Source organism: Cryptotermes secundus, unplaced genomic scaffold, assembly GCF_002891405.2.
Source record: "Cryptotermes secundus unplaced genomic scaffold, Csec_1.0 scaffold516, whole genome shotgun sequence".
In the NCBI taxonomy this organism is placed as follows: domain Eukaryota; kingdom Metazoa; phylum Arthropoda; class Insecta; order Blattodea; family Kalotermitidae; genus Cryptotermes; species Cryptotermes secundus.
Window position 1 is genome coordinate 74,392 of NW_019745084.1, and position 25,030 is coordinate 99,421.

Here is a 25,030-nt window from a genome sequence, read left to right on the forward strand (position 1 = left end):
TCATTACCCTGCAAGGTCACATCACTGCCAACGACTATGTGACCATTTTGGGCGACCAGGTCCATCCCATGGTGTAAACTTTGTTCCCCAGTGGTGATGCCATTTATCAAGCCAACAATGACCGTGTTCACATAGCTCACATCGTCCAGGACTGGTTTTCTGAGAACGAAGAAGAAGTGTCACGTCTGCCATGGCCCCCACAATCACCAGATATCAATATTATTGAGCCTTTGTGGTCTGTTTTGGAGAGCATTCTGCTTGCGCCCTATCCACCTCCATCATCGTTAACAGAACTTGCCAATGTTATGCAGGAAGAATGGTACAAGATTCCCTTGCAAATCATACAGGACCTCTATTTATCCATTCCAAGAAGACTGCAAGCAGTTCTGCAAGCCAGAGGTTGTCATACCCCATGTTAGTCACGGTAATGTGATTTTTGTTGGGTGTTTCCATATTTTTGTCCATCCCCTGTATTTTGACGGTGCTGTACGAAAGGTGAGGAGTGGAAATGTTCAGCTTAAGCTAACGAGTGCAATTTTAAATAATTTAGAATTTAATGGGAACTTTATTATACACGTAATGCAGGAGAATGAATGTGATCCCCAGAAAACGAAGTTTCCGCTGAATAATATGTTCAGTTATTATAATTTTAAATTTTCCTTCACAAAATCATAAGTTAGGGCTCTCTAGGAAAATCACCAGCCCCAAGAAAGCAAGTAGCATAATATTAGTAAAAGAGACAAATTTTAATTATCTTTGCTGAGATGTTACCATGTGATTATGATGGAGACGTGAACCGAAAAGAAACCAGGTTTCAAAAATAAGTGGAACTATTTCAAGAGCACCAAGAAAGGAGACTACAACAGAAATTAAGTTGAAATTTCAAGAAGTTATAATATTCTCATGTTATTATATGGCAAAGAATCGTGGACTGTGGAGATTAAGGGATAAATGGGAAGACATGCAGCTGAGATAGAGCTGTTACAGCTGGGAAGAACCGCAGTAAAATGGATAAAATGGGAAATGAAGACATAGGGAGAGAGAGAGAGAGATCTGGAAAGTTTCTCGTGTTACATGTAGAATAAAACACAAGTGAAAATATAGGATGTCCGGGTGGAAGGCATATAGATTAAAACAATTATATCTCAGAAAGCCTTTAGTATACACATCAATGGGTTACACAATTGCAAAGGGAAACTATCAAAGTTTTTTTTTTGTATATATAAATTTCTCAGTAAATTTAAATGTGGGCTCCCTTGATGGCACGACAAATATCCAGGCTTGAAGCATGTTTGGTGTTACTGTAGCCACAGCGTCCCTTATGCGGGCTTTCAGGTGTTGAAGCTCGTTGATCTTAACCTGGTAGACAATGTTCTTCACATAACCCCACAAGAAAAGATTCAATGGAGTTAAATCTGGTGACGTAGGAGGCCAAGTGATGGGTCCACGTCTGCCGATCCATCTCCCAGCCCTAAAATAAGGGTTGTTCTCATTCAGCTTTTGGTTTGTCTCCATTCGGCAGCCTTCCCCTTCATTGCACCTTTTCCTCATGTCAGTGTGACTGAATTACAGAACCGGGGTCTGATCTCGGGGAATATTGCGTACAGGCTTTGGAGATGGGGGCGGGGGGAGCGCAGATGAAACACATATAATTGTTAGTACCTGAATCTCAACACTGGCATCAACATCTGGCGGGAGAGCTGTGCAGCTCCTTNTATCTCGGAAACTAATTGTCATACGCGTATCCGGTTTATGCTTCTTTCTTGCCTCGCTCACGCGCAAGCGCCGCCACATTTCTGCCTCCATGTTAGGAATCACATGAACAGAGAGAGGGCTGGGATGTGAACTGGCAGAGGTGGACCAATCGCTTGGCCTCCTAGGTCGCTAGATTTAACGCCAGTGGATTTTTTCTTGTGGGGTTATGTGATGAACATTGTCTACCAGGTTAAGATCAGCGGTCTTCAACACCTGAAAGCCCGCACAAAGGACGCTGTGGCTACGGTAACAACAAACACGCATCAAGCCTGGATATTTGTCGTGCCACCAAGGAAGCCCACATTTAAATTTATTGAGAGAAAAATCTTTGATAGTTTCCCTTTATAATGGTGTAACCCAGTAATGTGCACAACAAATGCTTTCGGAGATATAATGGTTTTATTTTGGATACCTTTTATCCGGACACCCTATATATGTGACTGGCTTCTGTTTCGATAATGANATGGAGTTAAATCTGGTGACGTAGGAGGCCAAGTGATGGGTCCACGTCTGCCGATCCATCTCCCAGCCCTAAAATAAGGGTTGTTCTCATTCAGCTTTTGGTTTGTCTCCATTCGGCAGCCTTCCCCTTCATTGCACCTTTTCCTCATGTCAGTGTGACTGAATTACAGAACCGGGGTCTGATCTCGGGGAATATTGCGTACAGGCTTTGGAGATGGGGGCGGGGGGAGCGCAGATGAAACACATATAATTGTTAGTACCTGAATCTCAACACTGGCATCAACATCTGGCGGGAGAGCTGTGCAGCTCCTTGTCTTTCGCGCTAATTCAATATGTGCCACACCTCTGTCCCATCTGCAGTCTCTGCGCTAATGTAACAGCAGACGCAGCTGCTTATCCGCTACTCCTGCCATCTTTCTCGAGAAGTAATTTCTTGTATTGTTAGGGCGAGATGCAACTTAAGTACCCCATCTGCAGTCTCTGCGCTAATGTAACAGCAGACGCAGCTGCTTATCCGCTACTCCTGCCATCTTTCTCGAGAAGTAATTTCTTGTATTGTTAGGGCGAGATGCAACTTAAGTACCCCATCTGCAGTCTCTGCGCTAATGTAACAGCAGACGCAGCTGCTTATCCGCTACTCCTGCCATCTTTCTCGAGAAGTAATTTCTTGTATTGTTAGGGCGAGATGCAACTTAAGTACCCCATCTGCAGTTCTTCCCAATCTCACGAAGAAGCCGGGGGTGGGGGGGGGTTACGGTTCCACTGGACCTCAAAATTAAACTTATACAGAGTGTCCGGATGAAAGGTATTCAAAATAAAATAATGCATATCTCGGAAACTGATTGTCATACGCGTATCCGGTTTATGCTTCTTTCTTGCCTCGCTCACGCGCAAGCGCCGCCACATTTCTGCCTCCATGTTAGGAATCACATGAACAGAGAGAGGGCTGGGATGTGAACTGGCAGAGGTGGGCCAATCGCTTGGCCTCCTAGGTCGCTAGATTTAACGCCAGTGGATTTTTTCTTGTGGGGTTATGTGATGAACATTGTCTACCAGGTTAAGATCAGCGGTCTTCAACACCTGAAAGCCCGCACAAAGGACGCTGTGGCTACGGTAACAACAAACACGCATCAAGCCTGGATATTTGTCGTGCCACCAAGGAAGCCCACATTTAAATTTATTGAGAGAAAAATCTTTGATAGTTTCCCTTTATAATGGTGTAACCCATTAATGTGCACAACAAATGCTTTCGGAGATATAATGGTTTTATTTTAGATACCTTTTATCCGGACATCCTATATATGTGACTGGCTTCTGTTTCGATAATGAAGTCTGCTAAGACGGTTGGTAGAATGAGTATCAGTCTTTATCACAGACGACATGTAATGTGGTTAACTCCCTCCCCACACCCCGTCTCTAGCTGTGTGTTAAAATCAGCATGCCGAGTTAAATTATTTGCAAACTTAGTTCTTGCTTTACGGAAAACACTTCTTTTGTATCATAGAGACAAACCCGCGAATGTTGTTAGGAAAATAATGTAACATACAGACACGTTGCTAGGTAACGACCACGAAATAAGCAGCTATAATATATCAGTTGCTAGGCAACAGCTCAACCAATACACACGAGCGCAACAATTGCACTGAAACAGGCTCGGTGTTTTCTATGCGGTCCACGCCGCGATGTTATCAGCAGGGCATGTTAGTGGACAGAAGCAGTTACTCTTGGTTGGGAGAGTCTCGAATCCGAGACACTCCCGCGGAACTCTGGCCCGAGAATGATTGTGCCAGCGATCTCCAGCAGCAATTGTAAACGACACACCCGTCCTATCGTCAGAGAGGGCGCCCCACATTAACAAACCCGCAACTGTCCGACAGTAGTAAAAATCTGGCCTTGGGGGCCTCAGATGGGTGCTTGACACCAAGGCAGACTGGCCGGGCGTAACACAACTTGGACTTTGACTTCAACAGAGTCAATCGCGGAAGTTAATTAGTTGGTTGGTTAGTTTAGTGAAGAGTTGGTTGGTGAGAGAGTGAGTTAGAGAACAGATGCGGTTCAGTCTGTGTGAGCTGTTACTGATAGAAACTGGTAACTTAGGCCCGGTAGAGTGCAGCAGCACAAAGGGAGAGGAACGGACGTCACTGAAAACCACTACAAAGCAACGGCAGTGAAGACGCCACTGTGGGCACGAATATGTGAGTAGCAGTGAATTGTAAATTGTAGTCACGCGTTGTATCAAAGGGTCAATCAAATCTGTTCGTCAATCCAAAACTCATTCACACAATAGTGTTGCTGTATGGCACGAACTAAAGTAAGCATTTCTGAATAAAATGCAATGGAATAATTTCTTAACAATTTACTCCAGCTTTATTGGTGTTTATGGCAATTTTCATTAACATTTTTCTCCAATTCCCAGAAGAAAGCACAGTTGCATCCTCTTTACGGCTGTAAGAAATGCTGTGATAGCTGAGTGGTCCGTATGTATGCCGAGCGCCCATATAGGGGTCCGCAGTTTCTGGAAATTCGCGAAACGCTGAACTAGACCAAGGAGAACCGTTTCCTCTACCAGAATACACAACGGACTAAACTGACCATACAAAATGGCTAGAGACCATTTTGTATGGGTAAATATCGGCTGAGCGAGATATTTCATGATGGGACGGAACATACTGATCTAACAGTAGCCTTACATATGAGAGGTGCTGGGTTCGAATCTCGACCTTTATGCCGACTACCCTGACAGAGGTTTTTCGTGGTACTCCTCAGTTTATACAGGACAGTTCCGAGACAGAAAGAGAAGTAATCTGAGACCGCTCTTTACCAGATCGTCTCCGGTTTTAGTGTATCTGTAATCCTATCACTTGAGAATATAAATCCGTTGCATTGAAAACGTCGTGAAATTGCCAACCACAGGAATTTCACGATTGAAGTAAAGACAGTCGGGTAACAATTCTTGTCTTTGTTTCATGATGACGGGATGGATATATAATAATGAATTGTTAAGGAGCATTTTTATACAGACATTGAGGAAGACAGAAAATAATTCTATTTTACAGCTTTACTAAAAAAACGACTGGGATTTGGGACCCCTTGAATAAAATGCAGGTTTTTGTTTTTTATGGTGTTTGGACTAAATTGCATGGACCGAGATGACGATAAATGAATGATGAATTGGAAAGCATTTGGAAAGTAATGATCAGGCCTAATTGTGGACACTACCCTAACATTTGCCTGGAAGGACTGAGGAGAACCGCGCGCAAAACTTCAGTCAGGTCAGTCGATGTCTTGGCCCATATTCAAATTGACTAACTTCCTAATGTAGCTGCAGAAAATCATTTGGTAGACTAACCCTTGTTGCTACACAGAGCAAAGGCAGTAGAGATGTGCGGGAATTGAAGTACCATTAAATGGAATGGAGTTCCGATACGGGAAAACTTGTGGATCTAAACAGTTTCAAAAACTCTTGACGATAGCCTTGGGAGTCCCAGCAGAGTTCTGTAATGCTCGGCACGTTACACTACTGTACCCTGGGTAGCAGACTGCCTAGTGACATTTCCCAGTAGATTGGGTTGCCTATATCGCTCTCACCTCTCCGCAATCTGTTTCGGCCGCTCCGCGCTTGCGCGCGCAACCATCCATCCACACGGCCACAGCTTCTGTCCACTCCCGAAGAGAGGTGAACATTCTCGCAAATTTGTTCTTACATTTCAATAGCCCGAATCTCATAAATTTTGAGAAAATTCAACTGTTTATTTTCGTTTTCATTGTATCAACTCTACATGTTGCTTGACATCGATTGGGACAGTAAGGTAAGATCTGTGCAGATGAACACGTACTTCGTATTTCCATTCGCGAGAATTGAGATTCTCACTTCGTTGTATACAAATATTACTGTATTATATGACGCCGTGTACATCTTTGTCAACGTTTCGGAAGAACGCGTCCCTTCCATCCTCAGGGTAGGAGAGTAGTCTCTGAGGTTCTCATTACGTTGAGTATGAAAATTAATATTTTACGATGTATGACCCCGTGTGGACTTGTACATGTTTGAGATAAACATCTTCAGTGGCTGGCTTCTCTGAATCGTCGGTAAAAAAGAAACATACCAGAATACACAGTCTTACGCCCAAGAAAGCAAAATTCTTCATATTGAAAACTGGATTTATTGAACATTCGTAAATTTTAACTACCTATATCAGTCTCATCGATTTACGCACTCTGTAAATCATTGCAAATCCAGCAAACACAAAGTNTATAAGTTTTATATCGTGTAACAGTATGATATATAGTGGGAGTCGGGATAGCTCAGTCAGTATAGGTACTGGCTATGAGCTGGACAGTGGAATGAGGTAGGTCTCTACGGTCTCCACTCTACAGCGTCCAGACCGTCTAGACGCATTCTGAGACCCAACCACTGGATTCGGGCTTAGTTAAAGTCAAGAATATGTGGATCTATTCCTTCACTTTCTTATGCGACTCCATAGCCTGGCGTTTTGCTAATTAAGCATGCGGATTAGTTTATTTCTCGCTGTCTGTAAATACATTGGACGCGCTCTAAGTAAGCTGGAAGCATCAGAAAATGGGGCCGAATGCTCGACCAGTGACGTTTTCGTGCTTTGCTTATGGCAGCTGAGAGGTTCGCCACCCGGAATTAGGTTGTTCAGAATTTCTAACGAAGGCAAAAAGAAAACGGAGGCCTGTTTGTGATGGAACTACTGGTCTGATTTCAAGTTTGCGTTGTGACTCGACGTTTCAGAGAAGTTGACTACTTCTATACGCCGTGCCCAAGCAGGATGGAACTTCGTCATGAAGAACGTTGGAAGGTTTACTAGTGTATGGGATGGCCCAAAGCAAGTGAGTGTTTCGAAGGATAAAAGGGAGGCATTTTGAAAAGGAATGAACAGAAAGAGAAAATTTATTTTAAACTAGAATTGGCTTGTTTTGGTTGGATTGAGGAAGGCGTTAGAAATGTCGTATCTGCTGGGATGTGATGCCGTGTAGTCTGGTAATTTTTTGATTCAATCTTCAGGATCGAAGACAAAGCCGAGTAAACAAGCAGAAAGTGATGCTTCGGGCAAATGTACTGACTCCATTTTCAGGGTGGAGAGATGAGCCGAGGGAGCACATCAATATCCTTCTGGTCCGGTCTGTTGGCGAGACATGAAAATGTCGTGTTTTGTTACCATCGTTCGGGAATATAACGTAGGAGAGGAAGGGTGCTTGCTCAGGTCACTCTTTCACCCTGAAGGTGGGGGCAGTACGTTCCTCCGAAACATTGATATATTTCTACCACACTGTACGGGATAATATCCCTGAAGACAGTTTTCTTTGTCTCCGCTGTGAGGACGTCAGGTCACACAATAATGGTTGCAAAAGATAGGTTCTGTTCAGTCCAGTGATTCTCAGAATTTATGACACTTTAAACTCAAGATAATGAACAAATTTACTTAATCGCCCATGATTTACGGTGACAGCAGGAATTCAATTAGATTTGCCACTTTGGTACACCCACAATAGGCTGTAAAATGTTCCATGTAAAATCAAGGGAAAATTTTGCAAAATATTTCGTCAGCGCAAGTATTCAATCTTACTGCCTTTGCCACAAGTTTTATATGAGATCGCGGCACACAATTTGAGAAACTGTGGTCTACATTAAGAGCTGTCGAAGGAATTTAGTTGTTTTTTCGTATCAGTCTAATATACTGTAGACCCTACTTTATGTGGAACTCTATTTAAAGTAGGTCGCGAACCCCGCCCCCTCCCACCGGCCTGGAATTGCGGTCCGCTGTTTGAAAAACCTCACATTGGTGTATAAAATTTGAAGGGAAACTGTAAGCGCACAGTAGCAGCTGCCGCTCTTGATAAAAGTTGAGCTGTTTGCTAATTCCGCGCTCTTAATTATTTCGAGATCCCAGCCTTGGATTCGCTTTATGTTGTTAAACTTTTATAAAGTCGCTTGTATACCGGAACCAACGCGCTCTGTGCTGTAGAGACTTCAGTACTTCCTCCTCGCCTCCCCTCGCAGTGCTTCTCTGTTGAATTCAATGTAGAACTTCAATTTTTGCTTGTGCCATTTCAGATAAAGTTTTTATAAATGTGAGATCTGTCATTATGATTATGCAATTTCATGTTTCCGTGGAATCTGTCTGTACACGTTGCATGAACTGAATTTGTCACGAATGAGAGAATAGCCTTTTGTTTTCTGAGTATCGTGTGTATTCTGTGAGTATTGATAATAAATGTTTGTGGATATGTGTAGTGTAGTATGCTGTATAAAAAAGACGGTTTAGGATTGAGTAATCTGCGAGTTATTCGTGGGAGATGGCGTTAAACATCGGTATCCCCGCATTGTTCGACATTACTGAGGCCTGGAAAGGAATAAAAACCGGAGAAACCATTGCAAGTTGATAGTACGTAAGATTATACAGAGTGATTATAAATTATTGTCGGGTTTTCCGTGGCCTATACACGGAAACCCTGACAGTAATTTAGAATNCGCGCTCTGTGCTGTAGAGACTTCAGTACTTCCTCCTCGCCTCCCCTCGCAGTGCTTCTCTGTTGAATTCAATGTAGAACTTCAATTTTTGCTTGTGCCATTTCAGATAAAGTTTTTATAAATGTGAGATCTGTCATTATGATTATGCAATTTCATGTTTCCGTGGAATCTGTCTGTACACGTTGCATGAACTGAATTTGTCACGAATGAGAGAATAGCCTTTTGTTTTCTGAGCATCGTGTGTATTCTGTGAGTATTGATAATAAATGTTTGTGGATATGTGTAATGTAATATGCTGTATAAAAAAGACGATTTACGATTGAGTAATCGTGCGCGTTATTCGTGGGAGATGGCGTTAAACATCGGTATCATCGCATTGTTCGACATAACTGAGGCCTGGAAAGGAATAAAAACAGGAGAAACCAGTGCAAGTTGATAGTACGTAAGATTATACGGAGTGATTGTAAATTATTGTCGGGTTTTCCGTGGCCTATACACGGAAACCCTGACAGTAATTTAGAATCACTCTGTATAATAAATATGAAACTGTTAAATTCTCAACGGATGTTAACAGCATTTCTTCAAAGCTACGTTCTCAGACGCCCTCAATTTTTGGCCATAGTTATAGAGATTTGCTGTCTTCTGGGCTCTAACGNGCCTGTCGTATGACAGATTACCGATGAAAAAAATGAAAATAAGTATGAAACTGTTGAATTCTCAACGGATGTTAACAGCATTTGTTCAAAGCTATGTTCTCAAACGCCCTCAATTTTTTGGCCATAGTTATAGAGATTTGCTGTCTTCTGGGCTCTAACGGCGTATCATGTGATATATAGTTTCGAACGTTTCGGAGGAACTTACTGCGTCCGTCTTCAGGGTTGAAGGATAATCCCAACCGGGGAGAAAGCTACGGATATACGGGGACAGAAGACCCGGACCGGAACCGTAAATGAACGAATAGCAGTAAGAAGAATACTTTGACGCTGAAAGATTGCAATTTAAATAGGGTCACTCCTCTTTAACAATTTATCCTCTCTTCGCTGTAAAGGAAAAGGTAAAGATGTCCCTGTAACAGGCTGTGAAGACCCATAGGGTTGTGAGACGTCGAGGCTTCCACCCCGTCGAGAGTCAGTTCAGCACGTGACAGGATTTCACTTTCGGCTTACTCTTATACGCTACAGATGAAGTGTAGAGATCCCTCGAAATCTACCAGACTGCACAGGGTCACATTTCATTAAGCAGCTGCTTTCACTCTGAAATTATGTACATCGCTCAGAGTTCAGAGGCTCCATATGACATACGTCTAGAAATTATTGATAATGTTCCTTGTTTTACTTAAGAAAAAAACAGCGTATTTTCGCGATCTAATGGCCTCCAATTGACGTGTACTCACTGCCAGTAACAGAGAGATTCAGTAATATTCTAGCTGACAGGTTCACGTGCGGCGAGACATGCATACATGATGCATGTCCACAGCGCTTCCCGCGAAAACATAGATCCATTCCACAGTCTATATGAAAATCGTATTCCTTTCTAAAGAAGCCAGCTAATCTTGTGCAGAGAACTTAGTAAATATGCCATGTAGTTTTTCAATTTATTTCACACGACACGTAATAAATAATTCTGTCACTCCACGATCTGTGTACTACCGATACAAAAACTTAGTGGCTGATTTATAAACATCGTCATCGTAGCAGATATTTGTGGCCATATTTTAGAAAAAGAAACTAATGTTTTTGTAATGTTCCTCGCGGTTAAATAGAATGTGTTCCATCAGTGGGTTTGTAGCGGGGTAACCGTGGAGAAACAAATGGCAACAAATGACAGACGTCATTGAAACTGATGGAGATCAGCAACGAAGCCATAGTGACGAGACTTTTTCAGTTCAGTTCAGTGACAATCTCAGTCGTGCCATGCATCTTGTATCAGATTTCACGGAGTCATTAGCGTCGTCCGGTCGAGCCACTGACACGCGACAGCTCCTGTCAACGTTAGATGCAGTGGCAGAAATTGGCCGCACGGTGGATGCTCACGTCCCTTTCTTGAGAATATGAGTCGTATTCTTTTGCATCTCTTGAACACAGTTCATATATTTTTGACGCTTTATTTTATAGATTTCATAGTGTCGAATTGTAGAATAATTAATTTATAACTTCTCACAACCCTGTGGGCCTCCACGGCCTGTTACAGGGACAAATTTACCTGTGAGACCAGCAACGTGCATTTAAATGACTTTGTTTTGATGTGCGGAATTGTGCTTTTAAACGTCGCTGGTACAGGCGTGCTCGGAATCGTGAATCATAATTATTTAAATATTGCTGTGGATCCTGTTGGCTCTCATCGTGCTGTTTGCCTTCTTGCAGGTGGAGCAGTTCACTGTGCTGTGGATCCTGTTGGCTCTCATCGTGCTGTTTGCCTTCTTGCAGGTGGAGCAGTTCACTGTGCTGTGGATCCTGTTGGCTCTCATTGTGCTGGGCAATTCGGCTGTCCTGGTGACTCTCTACGTCAACAAAAGGAAGTCTCGCATGAACTTCTTCATCATGCAGCTGGCAGTAGCAGGTCAGTGCTGGGTTCTTATTTAGAATTCTCCCGTCAGTTTCGGCCTCTTTTTCATGCGAATACTGGGGGACCAAATGTTTTTTAGTGTAAATCATGAAGAGATCTAGACCCACATACATCACGTTCAGTGCTGCAAAACCATGCAGATTCCGTGCATAATGTTCTCTGTCAATTATTTACAGAAATCTTCCCATATATGTATAACGCAATTACTGTAAATAATAGAAAAAATATACAATATTAAATAATTTCCTTTAAACCCCGAGTTTAACGAAAGCAAAAATAATTCATCATTGTTCTCTGTCAGTCTGCTAATTTTAATATATCGGTGAAACTTGTGAATACCTGTTATTTCTTATATTATTTATGAAGTATGTAGAAGCTGAATACAGGAGATTAACGTAAAATAGGTGATGCACATACTTACAATCGTAATTAGACTATTTACAACTTGTTTATTAAAACCGTCACAACACAACAATATTAAGGTCAGTGCATTGTTTGGCTCTGCTACATGTTTTGGCTATTGAAAATCATCACCAGGCAAATACATGGCTAACATATATACACCACTGAACTGCAGTACTAATAAAATTGGATACAATAATATCTCATATAAGAAAAAAATATATAAAACATCTGTTCAAAATAAATGATGACAGAAATGATATGTATAACCTTAGTGGGGTTTACCAACTGCAATGTGCTGACTGCCCGTTAAAATATGTAGAACGGACCGGACGTACCTTTAAAGTCAGATTCAGAGAACACATACGAGACATAAAAAATAACGGACAAAGTTTCCAAATTTGCTCAACATATATAGGACACCACACATGAATATAGTACGATAGACAAAACATTAGAAGTTCTATATATCGGCAAGAAGGGCCGAACCTTGGATACATATGAAAGATTTCACATTTACGAAATCAGCAAACAAAATATGCAACTGAATGATAATTTTACCGAAATGCTTAACCCTATATATGATGTAATCATTGATACATACAAAACATAATATACAGGCTTTCCCCCCCCTACCACCCCTTCCGCATACAGCTTATCTCTACCTCCCCTCCCCCCTCCCACCCCTGCACACTGCACTTTTAACATACATCACCAAATCAGTCGTTTACATTCCCTACAGAACGGACAGTACTTTGTAAGATGAGGCACCGACTAAATAGTAAGTAAATAATACACTACATCTTCAATACAAAAATCAATATTTAATTATAACAAAATTTAATACTATTACTCTCATATCATTTTCATATTAACATTAATATTACTACATTTACATCACGAGCCTCCAAAACAGTTTATTATATATACACAAAATATAGAATACTCTAATTTGTCCGTGGGAACACAACAAAATCACAAAAACCAACGACTGACTCGATGATGTAAAGGATCACTAGAAGAATTTTATTCTTGTTTTATACTATAACTTTTGTTTTATATAATCTAAGTTATTGTATTTTTAGGCCAAGTATTTTAATGTAATTAATATTATTGTATCCAATTTTATTAGTACTGCAGTTCAGTGGTGTATATATGTTAACCATGTATTTGCCTGATGATGGCTTTTAGTAGCCGAAACATGTAGCAGAGCCAAACTAGGCACTGACCTTAATATAGCTGTGTTGTGACGGTTTTAATAAAGAAATTATATATTTGTATAACACAACAGGATGCATGAAATGAAAACTTTATTAGACTGTTGGCATAGAAGTTTTGTTATATTGGTGCGAAAACTTTCACACAGGACGAATTTCGGATATTTGAGCTAGCAATTAGCAAACTACCTCGATGGGACTGAGTTATTCTTGAGGAAGTAACAGTTGCTCAACTACTCAAGAAATTCTCACCATTTCAAAGTTCACAAGCGCTCCCCTCTGGCCCCTATCCTAAGCCAATTGGTTAGCACCCATCAACGTGTTGCCTGTACTTCAGGCTTTGTATTTGGGAAGTCAATTATTATGATGATCAATTTTGCACATAAACGTTCCTCTGTTTAGCAAGGGATATTAAAAAAAGTGTTAATTTTGTTCTTACATGCATGGGTTTGAGTTCAGGTCAGTTTATTTCCCGGGACTCCAACGATAATACGATAATAAGATAATACTGAGAAAACAAATTTCGCTGCATGCCATTTTAATTAAAACCCTTATATTCCCGTATAACCACAGCGATATAGTCACGGAAAGCAGAACTGTGTTGCTTAACTTCGCCATTAAACCTTCTGGAGCATTTGATCGTCTCCCGCGAAGTTAATTGTGAGTGTAATTATAGAGCAATGCTGAAATGGTGCAGGAGACATGACATCTGTACCGTCTTAGACAGGAGCCGGGATAGCGGCTGGACGACCGAGAGGTCGGAGTTCGAGTCCCGGTATGGGAAAGAATGTTCTCTCCTCCATGTCGTCCAGACCTGCTCTTTGGTCCACCCAACCTCCTATACAATGGATACCGTGGGTTCTTTCCCCGGGGTTAAACCGGCCGGGACATGAATCTGACCACTCCCCTCCAACTATTGCTGAGGTCAAGAAAGTGTGGCTCTACATATCCACGCCCCCATACGTCTTCATGACGTAGTGCTTAGTTAGTTAAACACAGGGACAACTTTACCTCTACCTTCTTACCCTCTAGGATAACCTAAGCGTTGAGAGAATAAACATGCCTTTGAGCACCAACTTGAGTCGAACCCGGGCGCGCTTTGGTGGAAACGAGTTGCTGTAATCACTCACTGACAGCCTGGGCCACACGAGGATTGTTCTATGGAAAGCAGGAGCGACATGTGTGCCTGAACCCAGAAACGTAGGGACATTACATGGAATTCGCCATCACAGACAAACACAGATGATCCTCATATTACAGCGCATACAGACACTCCATTTCATTACTGAGCGGACGCTTCGTCGTGGCAGAGTGCCTAAGCACCTCGGCTTCCCTCGACTCTCTTCGATATCTCGAACTGAAACACGAGTCTCTGTGGATTCTGTTTGTCGGTATATCGAGCGAGTTGGCCAGAGCGGTTACACTTCTGATTTATAATCGGGACGTGCACGGTTCGTATCTCCGATTATAGTTTCCGAGGTTCTTTGTGGTTTTCCTCAGTCCCTCCAAACAAAAGCCGAGACTACTTTCTTTCTCATTATGAAATTGCGTTGGGCATTTTCCGTCATCCTAGATATACAGAGTGATTCTAAATTATTGTCGGGGTTTTCGTATCCTGTAATTTTCAAACCGTACTTGCCAAGAAAGGCGCACCTATATCAGTCATTTAGCATTCTGCATATTAATTCTATAAGTAATAAAACTTTCTGAGTTAAACTTTCATATTCCATAAGCAGTTTTAGTTTACTTTTTCAATTTAAAAATTATAGGGAACGGAAACCACGAAAATAATTTAGAAACATGATATTTCGGAAAGCGACTATCCCTGTCTAATGGGTCCAACTGAGTAGGATTTTCCCCTCCTACAAAAATGATTAGGGAAGCAGACTCAGCTCCTAAAACGTCTTAAACCTTTAATATACCTAAATTGATTTACAACATATGACATAAAAATATTTACGATGAAGAACAAACACAAACCATTTTCAGAGACCGCTACAGGATCACGATTGTGTCCTTCGACTTCCCAATTCAGTGCTCTCTTCTCTACCGCCGAACCATTCTACCCTCCTCGTCAGATTACAGAGAGCGCCACTAAATGATATACCGGCTAAGAAGTGATTGCACCAGAGTCAATGGATTTACCGTGTTATGAAACAAAAGTGGCATGTAGAAGAAGCACACAGTGCGTGGTAATAGCGCTACGCATGTAGATTGCATGATTTATTTCATTTTCTACAGTTGTAAAGATTACATGTCCTGCGGCTGACATTTGTGAAGCAATTGCGTCGTATCTCGACACAAGAATAATTACACATAACCTGTCTGCCTGTCTGTCTATGGCTCTAAAGCCCTTTGTTGGAACTTGGCCGTTTTTTCAGTTACTTCATCTTTTACACATTCGATAGGACTCCTTGGACGGGGGATCAGCCCGTCGGAAGGCAGCTACCTGCACACAAGACACCTCAATCACAGAATAAATTCAGACGGACATCCATGCCTCAAGTGAGATTCAAACACAACGCACGATCCCTGTGTTTGATCGAGTTCATGCCATAGACCGCGCTACCGCTGTGCTCGGCTGCACATAAACTGCGGAATTCAGTTGCTCAAGTATTATTACTTGTTTCTCCCACTTGAATGTGCGACTTGTAGACTTCCACATCTCATTTCTGCGTAGACAGGGACAACCGACGCGACGCCACCGTCAAAATTATGTACTCTGGGTACTTCGGGAGCGGCCCAAGTTATGCGATGACGCAGCGAGACGGTAGATCGATGTGTGACATTTCTTGCTGGGTCTTGTCATTATTCCGTCGCATGAGAAATTCTACATCGCCGTAACGACTTCCGATGAAATGGCCCTCTTATCGTGACGAATCGAACCATCGCTTCCCTCACATCCATTTCCAGAAATCTCAGAAAAGTCTCGCTCTTTAGTGTCTTCATTCTCTGTAATGCACGTATCTACCCAAAAACAAGACGCCTTGCATAAGCATACTACAGTGCTCTTATTTTGTGTTGTCTGCTGAGTTCGTCTGCGCAGTAAACTTGGTCGAGACGCAGACGTAGAGATGTGTGCCACTGTGATGATGGCTAATTACGAGAGTGGCGATACTTTCATGATGCACATTTTCTTATTTTCTGTGTAAACAAAAGTACACCCAAACAATAGAATCATATCTAATCCTGAGTAGTTCTACACCAATAAATGGCATTTTAATTACTAACTCGCTCATGGAGCTGAGCCCTTCTTAAGGAGCCGCAGATTCTGCAGCTACTCAAGAATTTCCCAGTATTTTATGGCACCCCTAAGGTTCATTAACATGTTCACAAGAGCCCTCCACTGCTCCATATCCTGAGCCAGATCAATCCAATCCATACCATCCCATCCTATCTAAGATCAATGTTATGTGGGTCCCCTGTCACAACGGCATGGCGCGTCCTCAGGTCACGGATGGAGGAGACGTCCTCCAGGGAAGCTGCGAATATATTGAATAAGCAGTCGCGGACAGCCGACAAGGGGTGGTCCTCCAGCTGTGGGGTTGGAGCATGGAGCTACCAACTCCTCGCCGTAAAGAATAAGCCATGCTCTCCTGTTACTTCCTCTCGCTTAAATCCAAATGTTTTTTTCGGGACGCTGTTCACATGCGCCTTCAAAGAAATCCTAAGTGTAACCGTTATTCCAAATATTGGGCTATGTAAGGAGGGGCCTCATTCTGTGTGAACTTTCAATCACATTATTAACATCGTTAAAGCTAAGAGACTGTACATGACTTACGGTTACGTGGAGAAACCAATGCACAAAATCTCATTGACAGAGGGACAGAGATCACGTAGCCTGGTAGAAAGTTACAAACGTTTCAGATAATACCGGTACCTCCATCTTCAGAGAAGAAAGTTAAATTTAATGTGGGAAAATTTTACGGTTGTAGGGGGAAGGGAGGACAAAGACAAGGACAATGCTTGGCCCTTAAAAGGGCCGCTTTCAAATATAAGAGGAATTATGTCTTAAATAAATGGGGAAGTCGAGAGAAACGCGCAATAGAAACATTGCCCCTCCGAGGGCTCTGTGTGAGCCAGGAGGAAGTGACGTGAAGAGAGATAAGTAATGTTCCTTAAGATGGCTTAATTAGAAGGCTGCACTGAAAGGGAAATGTAAAAGACCTAACAGAAATCTACTTACGTACGTACTAAAGGGCGGTAACAATCTGCCAGACTATACGGCGTCACCTCGCACATAGGCACGTCGTGAGACCTTGAATGTTCCGCAATGTTCTGAAACAGCAGGAGGTCGTTTTGAAGTCTGGTTTCATTAGGACGTTTATGAAACCGTCGAGCTTGCAGACGGAATCAGATACACAAGATGAAACTATCAGCTTTACTTCCGAAGAGAGCGAGAAATACACTTTGCCTGATGGGGGAACGGATAATGCGAAGACAAGCAATAATGCGATATAGCGCCTGGCGTATAGGCTACTGAGTCGTCCCCTCTCTGGGAGTGGAGGCACAAAAATGAAGACATTCGCGCAGCTGTTTATTGGGCGGTCCTCGGCGGTTCTAATCCTCACAGACCGGGAAGAGAGTAAGACCTTCAGCAGGCCGAGCGAGTGGACTGGCGCGCCGGGTGGCCGGGACTCTTCCGCCGCTCCTCTAGACCAGAGTTATTTTATCTTCCCCTTCCTTGTTCTGCCTAATTCAACATCCTCTTCTATTCCTCCATCTCCTAATCTCTTCCCCCTTATTCTACAGAGTGGAGCAGAGGAAACGCGTGTTTTTCACATAAGAATAAATGTGTTGATTTTCAAGATAAAACCTTTTTAATTACACAAAGAAGAAGCTATTTTAACATTAACATGTATTTTAACTTGCATTACGTACGGAAAATAATGCCAGTCAGATGATGCCGTTCTTGCTGGACACGCATTTGAGCCTCTTCTCAAAATTCTGCATCGCATTCTCCAACATGTCTTCCGGCACAGCTGAGAGTTTCAGCTCTTGGGTCGTTCGAGGTCTGTTCGTGTGCATTCCTGCCTATGTCAGCTTATTTCTGAACCACCATTACTTTTATTTTCCACTCTTCTCCGCCTGTCCTTCTCCTGTCTCTTCGCTTCCTATCCTATTCCTCTTCACTTCTTTTGCCTCTCCATCTCTCTCTGTTGTCTCTCTCTACCGCTTCATTTTATACTTGCTACAACGTCTTCTATTTATCTCCTCCCCACCCTTAAATTTATTCTCCTATCCGTTTCTTCTTCCATCTACCCTTATTCACACGTTCCTCTATCAGTGACACAGACCGCAAAATTGTGTATTCAGGGTCTGAAAGGGTTAAGCATCTGATAGTTATACAGCTGGTAAGCACATTTCTACTTGCATTGAACCCGAAAATTTGTCATCGTCAAACAGATGTCGAAACGTCGGGTTTAGCGTTACCGCCTCATGTTCGGGAAATCCTGTATTCGGATATTGTATAGAATAGTGCTCGGTTCGAACCTCGGCAGGGTCACTCTGTCACTGAAATTTTTCATGTATTCCTCAGTACCTCCAGGGAATTTCCGCGACATTACTTACAGTAACCCAATACCGTTTCCTTCCGAATCCTCATCAGCCATCCTAACAATATACGCTGTGAGATCTACGAAGGGGAGTCAGTAGACAGGTTGCAAAAACATAAAACGTAAAACGTGACATTCGAAACTGAAAAGAAAAACAACATTTATTTATCAGTTGTTTTCACTTGTCCCATTGCTTTACAAATTCATCGAAATCCGCAGCGTACAAGTCTTTTTGGCTGTTGTCTCAGCCACTTTGCACCACCATTTAAACCTCTTCGTCATCAGCGAAACATTTTTCACCCGGTTGTGAACCGCTTTGCGCGACAAACACTTCCCACTATTAACAGGAAACATTTCTTTAATAATATCTTTTACATCGAGTCCTTTTGCCAACAAAACACAAAAATGATCGCTATACTTCGGTAATACACTCAAACATGGTAGCAAATTTTGACTACTGAAACCAGCCTCTGAACCTGGGCAAGCGCGTCTGCTACCTAGACTGTCATGAAGCTGGATTTTGCTGCTACTCAGTGATACACATAGAAAACCTGGTACATAAATTACAGCTGTTTTACTTCCATTTGTGACCTGTTTAGTGACTCTCCCTCATACATACTGACAGCGTTGTTAGATAAACCCTCAAAGTAACACTATTACCATAGTAAAATTACTGAAGCCATTATCACGGCCATAATCAGCATCATCTTTCAAAAGACGAAAAGTGACGCCCATCAAATTACTGACCAAAGTCGTCACCACCGCCAGTCTGAACCCAATTCTTCGCAACTTCAGTCAGCAGCGCTGCAATGAAAACGGCACGCGGAAAGAGCAGATGTTCCTGTCATAGCGCGAGGCTTCTGCTTCAAGAGCGAAACACTGAGCGGTAATGTGGCTATGTGGAACCAGCTCCATTTAAATAAATGACAACTCTCATCTAGATTGTCTCTTCCCTCCCGCCGTCCCCGCAATAACTGCGACACCTGTCGGCAGACGGAGACACAGCGCCGGGCCACACGAAACCGACGCTTCCTGACGTGGATTTCGCGTTCCTGGCAGATGTTCACTAAGAACTTGGAGCCACATAAAGTGGGTTTTCTTTTATGACACTCTTATCGTATGGGACTTGAAGAAACAGACGTACATCCGAAATTTTGGTTAGGAATTGTGAAGGCAAAGGGAGATAAATTAACATAAAATGAATCTCATATAAATATTGTCACGTGTATGAGTTTGGATTTGTGACTCGATTTATTGGCCACTTATACACTCGCGACTAGTGACTACACTTTACAGATCACTGAAACACACAGACTAGTATCCTTAGTCTATTACAGTCTCTAGTAGCCTTTTCCTAGCAACGAATTTTAATAGAGGAACTGTAACAGCCTCACTGAATTACACACCCCAAAATATCACAGTTAAAGTCTTCTGTTCACAGCCGGACTTTCAACTTGCAACCAACCCGCGGCCACTTCACCCCAACCTCCTTGTCTTCTCCCCACCGCCTATAAACTAGCCAAGTTATAAACCTCGTCTCTCTTATAACCTGTCGGCACGGACCGAGTAGGACACTCAGTTCTTCCATTGTATTTAAACTGTTGCATTATTAAGAATCTGCTACCTAGGAACGGACTGTGTTCCGGTGTTTGTTTCGCAACCGTTGCCTAGAAACGGCTTTAAACGCTACAATAAGTTGCGAAAACGAGAACTGGCATCAGGTGTATGCAATATGAGTTTTTCATACAAGTGAAGATTGAAGATTATTAAATTATTTTTATTTCTTCTTAATTTGTAGTGGCACGCGGTAACGCAGTTGGTTGAGGCACTATACTACAAGCCGGAAGGTCTCGGATTCAAGTCCCGATGAGGTCATTGGATTTTCTCAATTGACCTAATCCTTCCAGCCGCACTATGGCCCTGGGTTCGACTCAGCCTCTAGCAGAAATAAGTACCAGGATTATTCTTAGAATATTCTATGGGGTAAAGGGTGGCTGGAGCGTAGGGCTGACAACTTTGCCGCCATCTGTGAGCCGATTGTCTAGAAAATGTGGGAGACTCGACGTCTCACAACCCTATGGACCTCCACTGCCTGTTACAAGGATAGCTTTACTTTTTACTTCACTTTCTTCTTAATTTGTGGAATTTGTATTGATTGTCTAGCTGAGCATATTGAGAATTTATCGCTATTTTAATTTTGTTATTGAACAATTTTCCTTAATTCTTCAGGACTCTCACACTTTGCAGCCTGGTTGTGGTAACCATCCACCAGACTGTAGGTGTCGTAATCCAGAACACAGGAGTCTAAATGGATTATACTGGCACAGTGCAGAGAGAAGGAAGAACAAAGAAACAGAAACGTAGAAGTAAAGAGAAAGATATATTAATTTAAGCGTTCGGTCCAGTGACGGAATCACCATTTTTTGTGCTGGATGTGACATTCTCACACTCTTAACTATGAAAAGTACGAAGTTTTGGGTTGTAACATAGTTTAGTCTGTTTCGGATTGACATATCGCATCCATCATCAGGGTCTCAAAGTAAGCGAAGCAGGATACCAGAAGAAGCAGACTGCAAGCTGATATCTTTCTGGCCTACCTTACTCTTTGACCTTGATGACAGAGGCGATATGTTCCTCCGAAACCTCGGCTTGTCACCAACATACACACATACACGTCGTTAAAATCAAGAAGACAGTACGTGACTTACATTTGTTAATATTCCTTTAGTAAGACAGTGTGCGCCAAAAGAGTATTTTGGAAATATCTCGATGTGAGGTTTTATGTTGCAAAGCTGTTTGTATATCGCTGTTTGTAGTGCAAAGCAAGACTTTTCAATAACACGCTGTAAGTGCGATGCGTACACTTAGCAAAGGCCAATCATATTCATAAGAGACAAACCCATATTGTCGCCAGCGAGGATGTTACATAAGGACTATCACCGGAAGGGCTGAGTCGGAAAAAAAAAATCTGGTCGTGAGTCTCAAGGGGCTTGATGCCAAGGCATACTGATTCTCAGTAAAGTGACTTTGACTTTAAAGTTCAGTGACCGCTGAACGTGGACAATTTGACGCTCTACGAAAGTTAGTGTTTTGGTTTACACTTCCAGATCTCACCGTGGGACTCATAAGCGTCTTGACTGACGTCATTTGGAGAATCACAGTCGTGTGGCATGCCGGGAACTTCGCCTGCAAACTCATACGGTTCCTTCAGGTATGTACAGTGTTATGCCCTTGAGGCCATAATTTCGAATTATGGAAGTGCAGATTTTGATTTACACAGTACCCGGAAGAGATTATAGAGCTGTTACCAAGCATGGCTAGTGAAAGCAGACAGAAAAATTATCGTGTGCTCTGGTGATTTGTAAAGTGCGGAGAATAGCGAAGACGCTATAATTACTTCTAGTTACGATCTGTAAGTTGTCAATAAATCGAATCACCAATCCATACACGAACTATAGTCACTCGTACACGTGACAGTATGGCCAGCGACAAAACTAGTCAATTTTATAATAAACAGGATCTCCAGGAAGAGATTGACTATTTAACTTTCTATTTCTATAAACATTTGTTGTAATACTGGTACACTTTTCAAAGAATTGCTAGAAGTTTGGTTTGACAACACTGTTGAGCAGGGGTTCTGATAGATTATAGAAGAGAATGTGTTTTTTTTTCAACTGGAGGTTTAAAAAAATACATAAGTTCTTGCACTTCGTCATGTACATGTAGGGCTACAGTTTTTCTGTCCTCTGCCCTCAGCTGGTATTTGAACCCAACACTTCTGAGCAGAACGTTAAAAAAATATTACCCCTGTAATAAGCCATGGAGGCCCATAGGGCTGTGAGACGCCGAGGCTCCCACATTTCCTAGACAATCGGCTTATATGTGGCGGTGAGGTTGTCAGCCTTATGCGCTGGCTTCCCTTTACCCACAGGAAGATTCCTGGTACTCGTTTCTGTTAGAGGTTGATTCGACTCCAGGGCCATAGCGCGGTTGGAAGGATTAGGTAAAAAGGCAAAATTATCCCTGTGCTTAAGTAACTAAGCACTACGCCATGAAGACGTATGGAGAGTGGATGTATAGACCCACTTTCGTCCAACTAGTGCCGAGGTCAAGCAAACGTGGATCTATACATCCACTCCCCCAATACTTCTACATGCCGTAGTGCTTAACTAGTTAAGCATAGAGACAAGTTTACCTTTCTTTTTACTAAGGCACGAATTGAAAATGATTTGAAGCGATGTGGCTGTAGTCTAGTCTAACTACGTCATCATGCCGAGCTCCAGATCCGGATTTACCCGCGACGTTTAGGGAGAGCGAGCCAACTGCACGAACAAAGGAGAGAGAGTAGTGTCCTCGGGCCTCTTGCTTCACAGTTTTAAGAACAATTTTACGTATTCAGTTATATATTTAAAAGAGGAGTAAAGTCAACTGTGACATACAGATCCAATGAACAAGTCATCAGCTACATGTGCTCCAAATTGGATAAATGTAGAACTTGCGGTTACTTAGAAAATCGAGTCTCAATTTGATGAAATTAACATTCAGAATACGGGGTTTACAACCGCATCCCTTTCTTCAATACAGTGCGGTTCTGCGCGCGACCTCAATTAGCATGGCTCGATTTGCATGAAAAGCAGAATTCTCGCCAAGAGACGGCCCTGCTGCCTACATAACAGCTCTTCTGAAATTGAAAGCATGGGCAGATGAAACGGCTACATGTAGCATCACGTTGAATATTCCTACCTCTGGATCAACCTAACAATTATTCCTCTGAATTCCAAACGTCACTTCCGATGTTTGTAATGAAGCTTAATGATACTTAATAGGTACCCGGCTAGAATCCCTGTTGGCAGAAATTTATCGATTAGTTAAAGGTAAATTTATCCCTGTTCGGATCACAGTTGGCCGCCGCGGTCTAAGTCATGAACTGTCTTCGGCCGCTCAAACACTGGGGTCGTGAGTTCGAATCCCATTCGAGGCATGGATGTCTGTGTGCGTTTGGACTGTTGGTGTTGTCCTGTGTAGGTAGCGGCCTTGCGGCAGGCTGATCCCCCGCCCAAGGAGTCCTACCGACTGTGTTGTTGTTGTAACGCCTGCATGACATTTCCTCTAGAAACACACCCCCCAAGAGATCCGATTGGGGGAGTAGTTTACCTCCGGATTGTTTTATCTCCAGAGGAAACATCTCGCATACATGGTATCTCTGTTTTTGGAAAGAGACTATCCAGGGAAAGTGATAATGTGGTAGTTTTTCCATTTGCTTTCCACATCGCAGTACAACAGCCGTTCAAACCACTCTGGTCACGCCTGTTGCTATACGAACTTGAACCATCTCGAGCATCATTTGCTCTGTGCTTCAAGTCGCTGCTTCTGGCATCAGTTTTTGGTGTCTCTCTTCGTCTGATGCCTACCCTTTGACCTGTCCAGCAAGGGAGGCCCTGCCAGTAGCTACGCTACCGCTGGTATAGCTCTCAGGGTCCTTGGCATATTCAAACCCCCTCACCACGATAAGGTGGAGACACCAAAGAGGGGGACCGACTGTGTATAAGATTGAGAAATTGTAAAACAGAGGCCAAGGTTCGTCATGAATTGTACCACACACTGGTATTTTATGAACTTATCCCTGTGCTTAATTAGGCGTCATGTCACGAAGAGTTACGTATATGAGAGTGGAGATTCTTGATTTAGGTTTGAGTGAGTGGTCAGCTTCACGCCTCTTCCCGTATTACCCCAGAGGGAGCAGCAAGTTGCAATCATTGCGTAGGAGACTGGGTTGGCTTCAGTGTCGGTCTGGTTGCTGTGGATGAAATAGAAATGTGTTACTCCTACCGGGAACCCTTAGCTGTCTAACCAATTACCTTGTCGCTATGTTGACTGATTTATTCCGCTTCGAAATCTCCTCACTAATACCTCCACTGTTTCTGAAAACGAAATATGCAGTGTGATTCTAAATTATTGTCTGGGATTCCGTTTATGGGCCACGGAAACCCCGACAATAATTAGAATCATAGTGTGTACACGCATTTCATGCAACTTTGAAGTCTCGTTTCTTGTTCTGTTCCTACAAGCAATCCCAGCTGTGTCACACTAGGCAACGGTCGCCATTACGGTCGTGCTACCTTGGCTTACTTTTCCTGACGGTCCAGATCCCTAGGAGTTCTAAACATGCTTTTAATTACTTAAATTAATTAGATTTAATTTGGTTTGTGCCGGTCACGGTAGCCGAGCGGTCTAAGGCATGCACTGTCTTCGCTCGCTCGGAAGCCGGGATCGTGGGTTCGAATCCCACTCAGGGCATGGATGTTTGTGTGCATTTTTCTGTGTTTGTGTACAGGTAGAGGCCTTGCGACGAGCTGATCACCCGCCCAAGGAGGCCTACCGTATGTGTAAGATATAGAAACACCGAAGTGAACGGAGAAGTTCATGGAGGTAGGCCTAGGCCCACTGGGGTTGTAGTGCCAAGGAAAAAAAAAATGGTTTGTAAGATGAATTCGTTTGACATATTTCTGTAGAGCCGGTGACAGTGGCCGCGGAGTCCAAGGCATGAACTGTCTTCGGCCGCTCAAATACTGGGGTCT

General features: G+C 42.7%; 1 protein-coding gene across 8 annotated transcripts in view; it reads left to right on the forward strand.

The window, feature by feature from the left end:
- The window catches only part of LOC111874907, an 82,189-nt gene that overhangs the window by 25,012 nt on the left and 32,147 nt on the right, over positions 1 to 25,030 (forward strand). For all 8 annotated transcript variants that reach the window (XM_033755648.1, XM_023870775.2, XM_023870776.2 and 5 more), the window contains 2 exons: positions 11,140 to 11,272; positions 21,560 to 21,663. In XM_033755648.1, the coding sequence (XP_033611539.1) occupies positions 11,140 to 11,272; positions 21,560 to 21,663 (237 nt within the window). The remainder of the gene's footprint in view (positions 1 to 11,139; positions 11,273 to 21,559; positions 21,664 to 25,030) is intronic.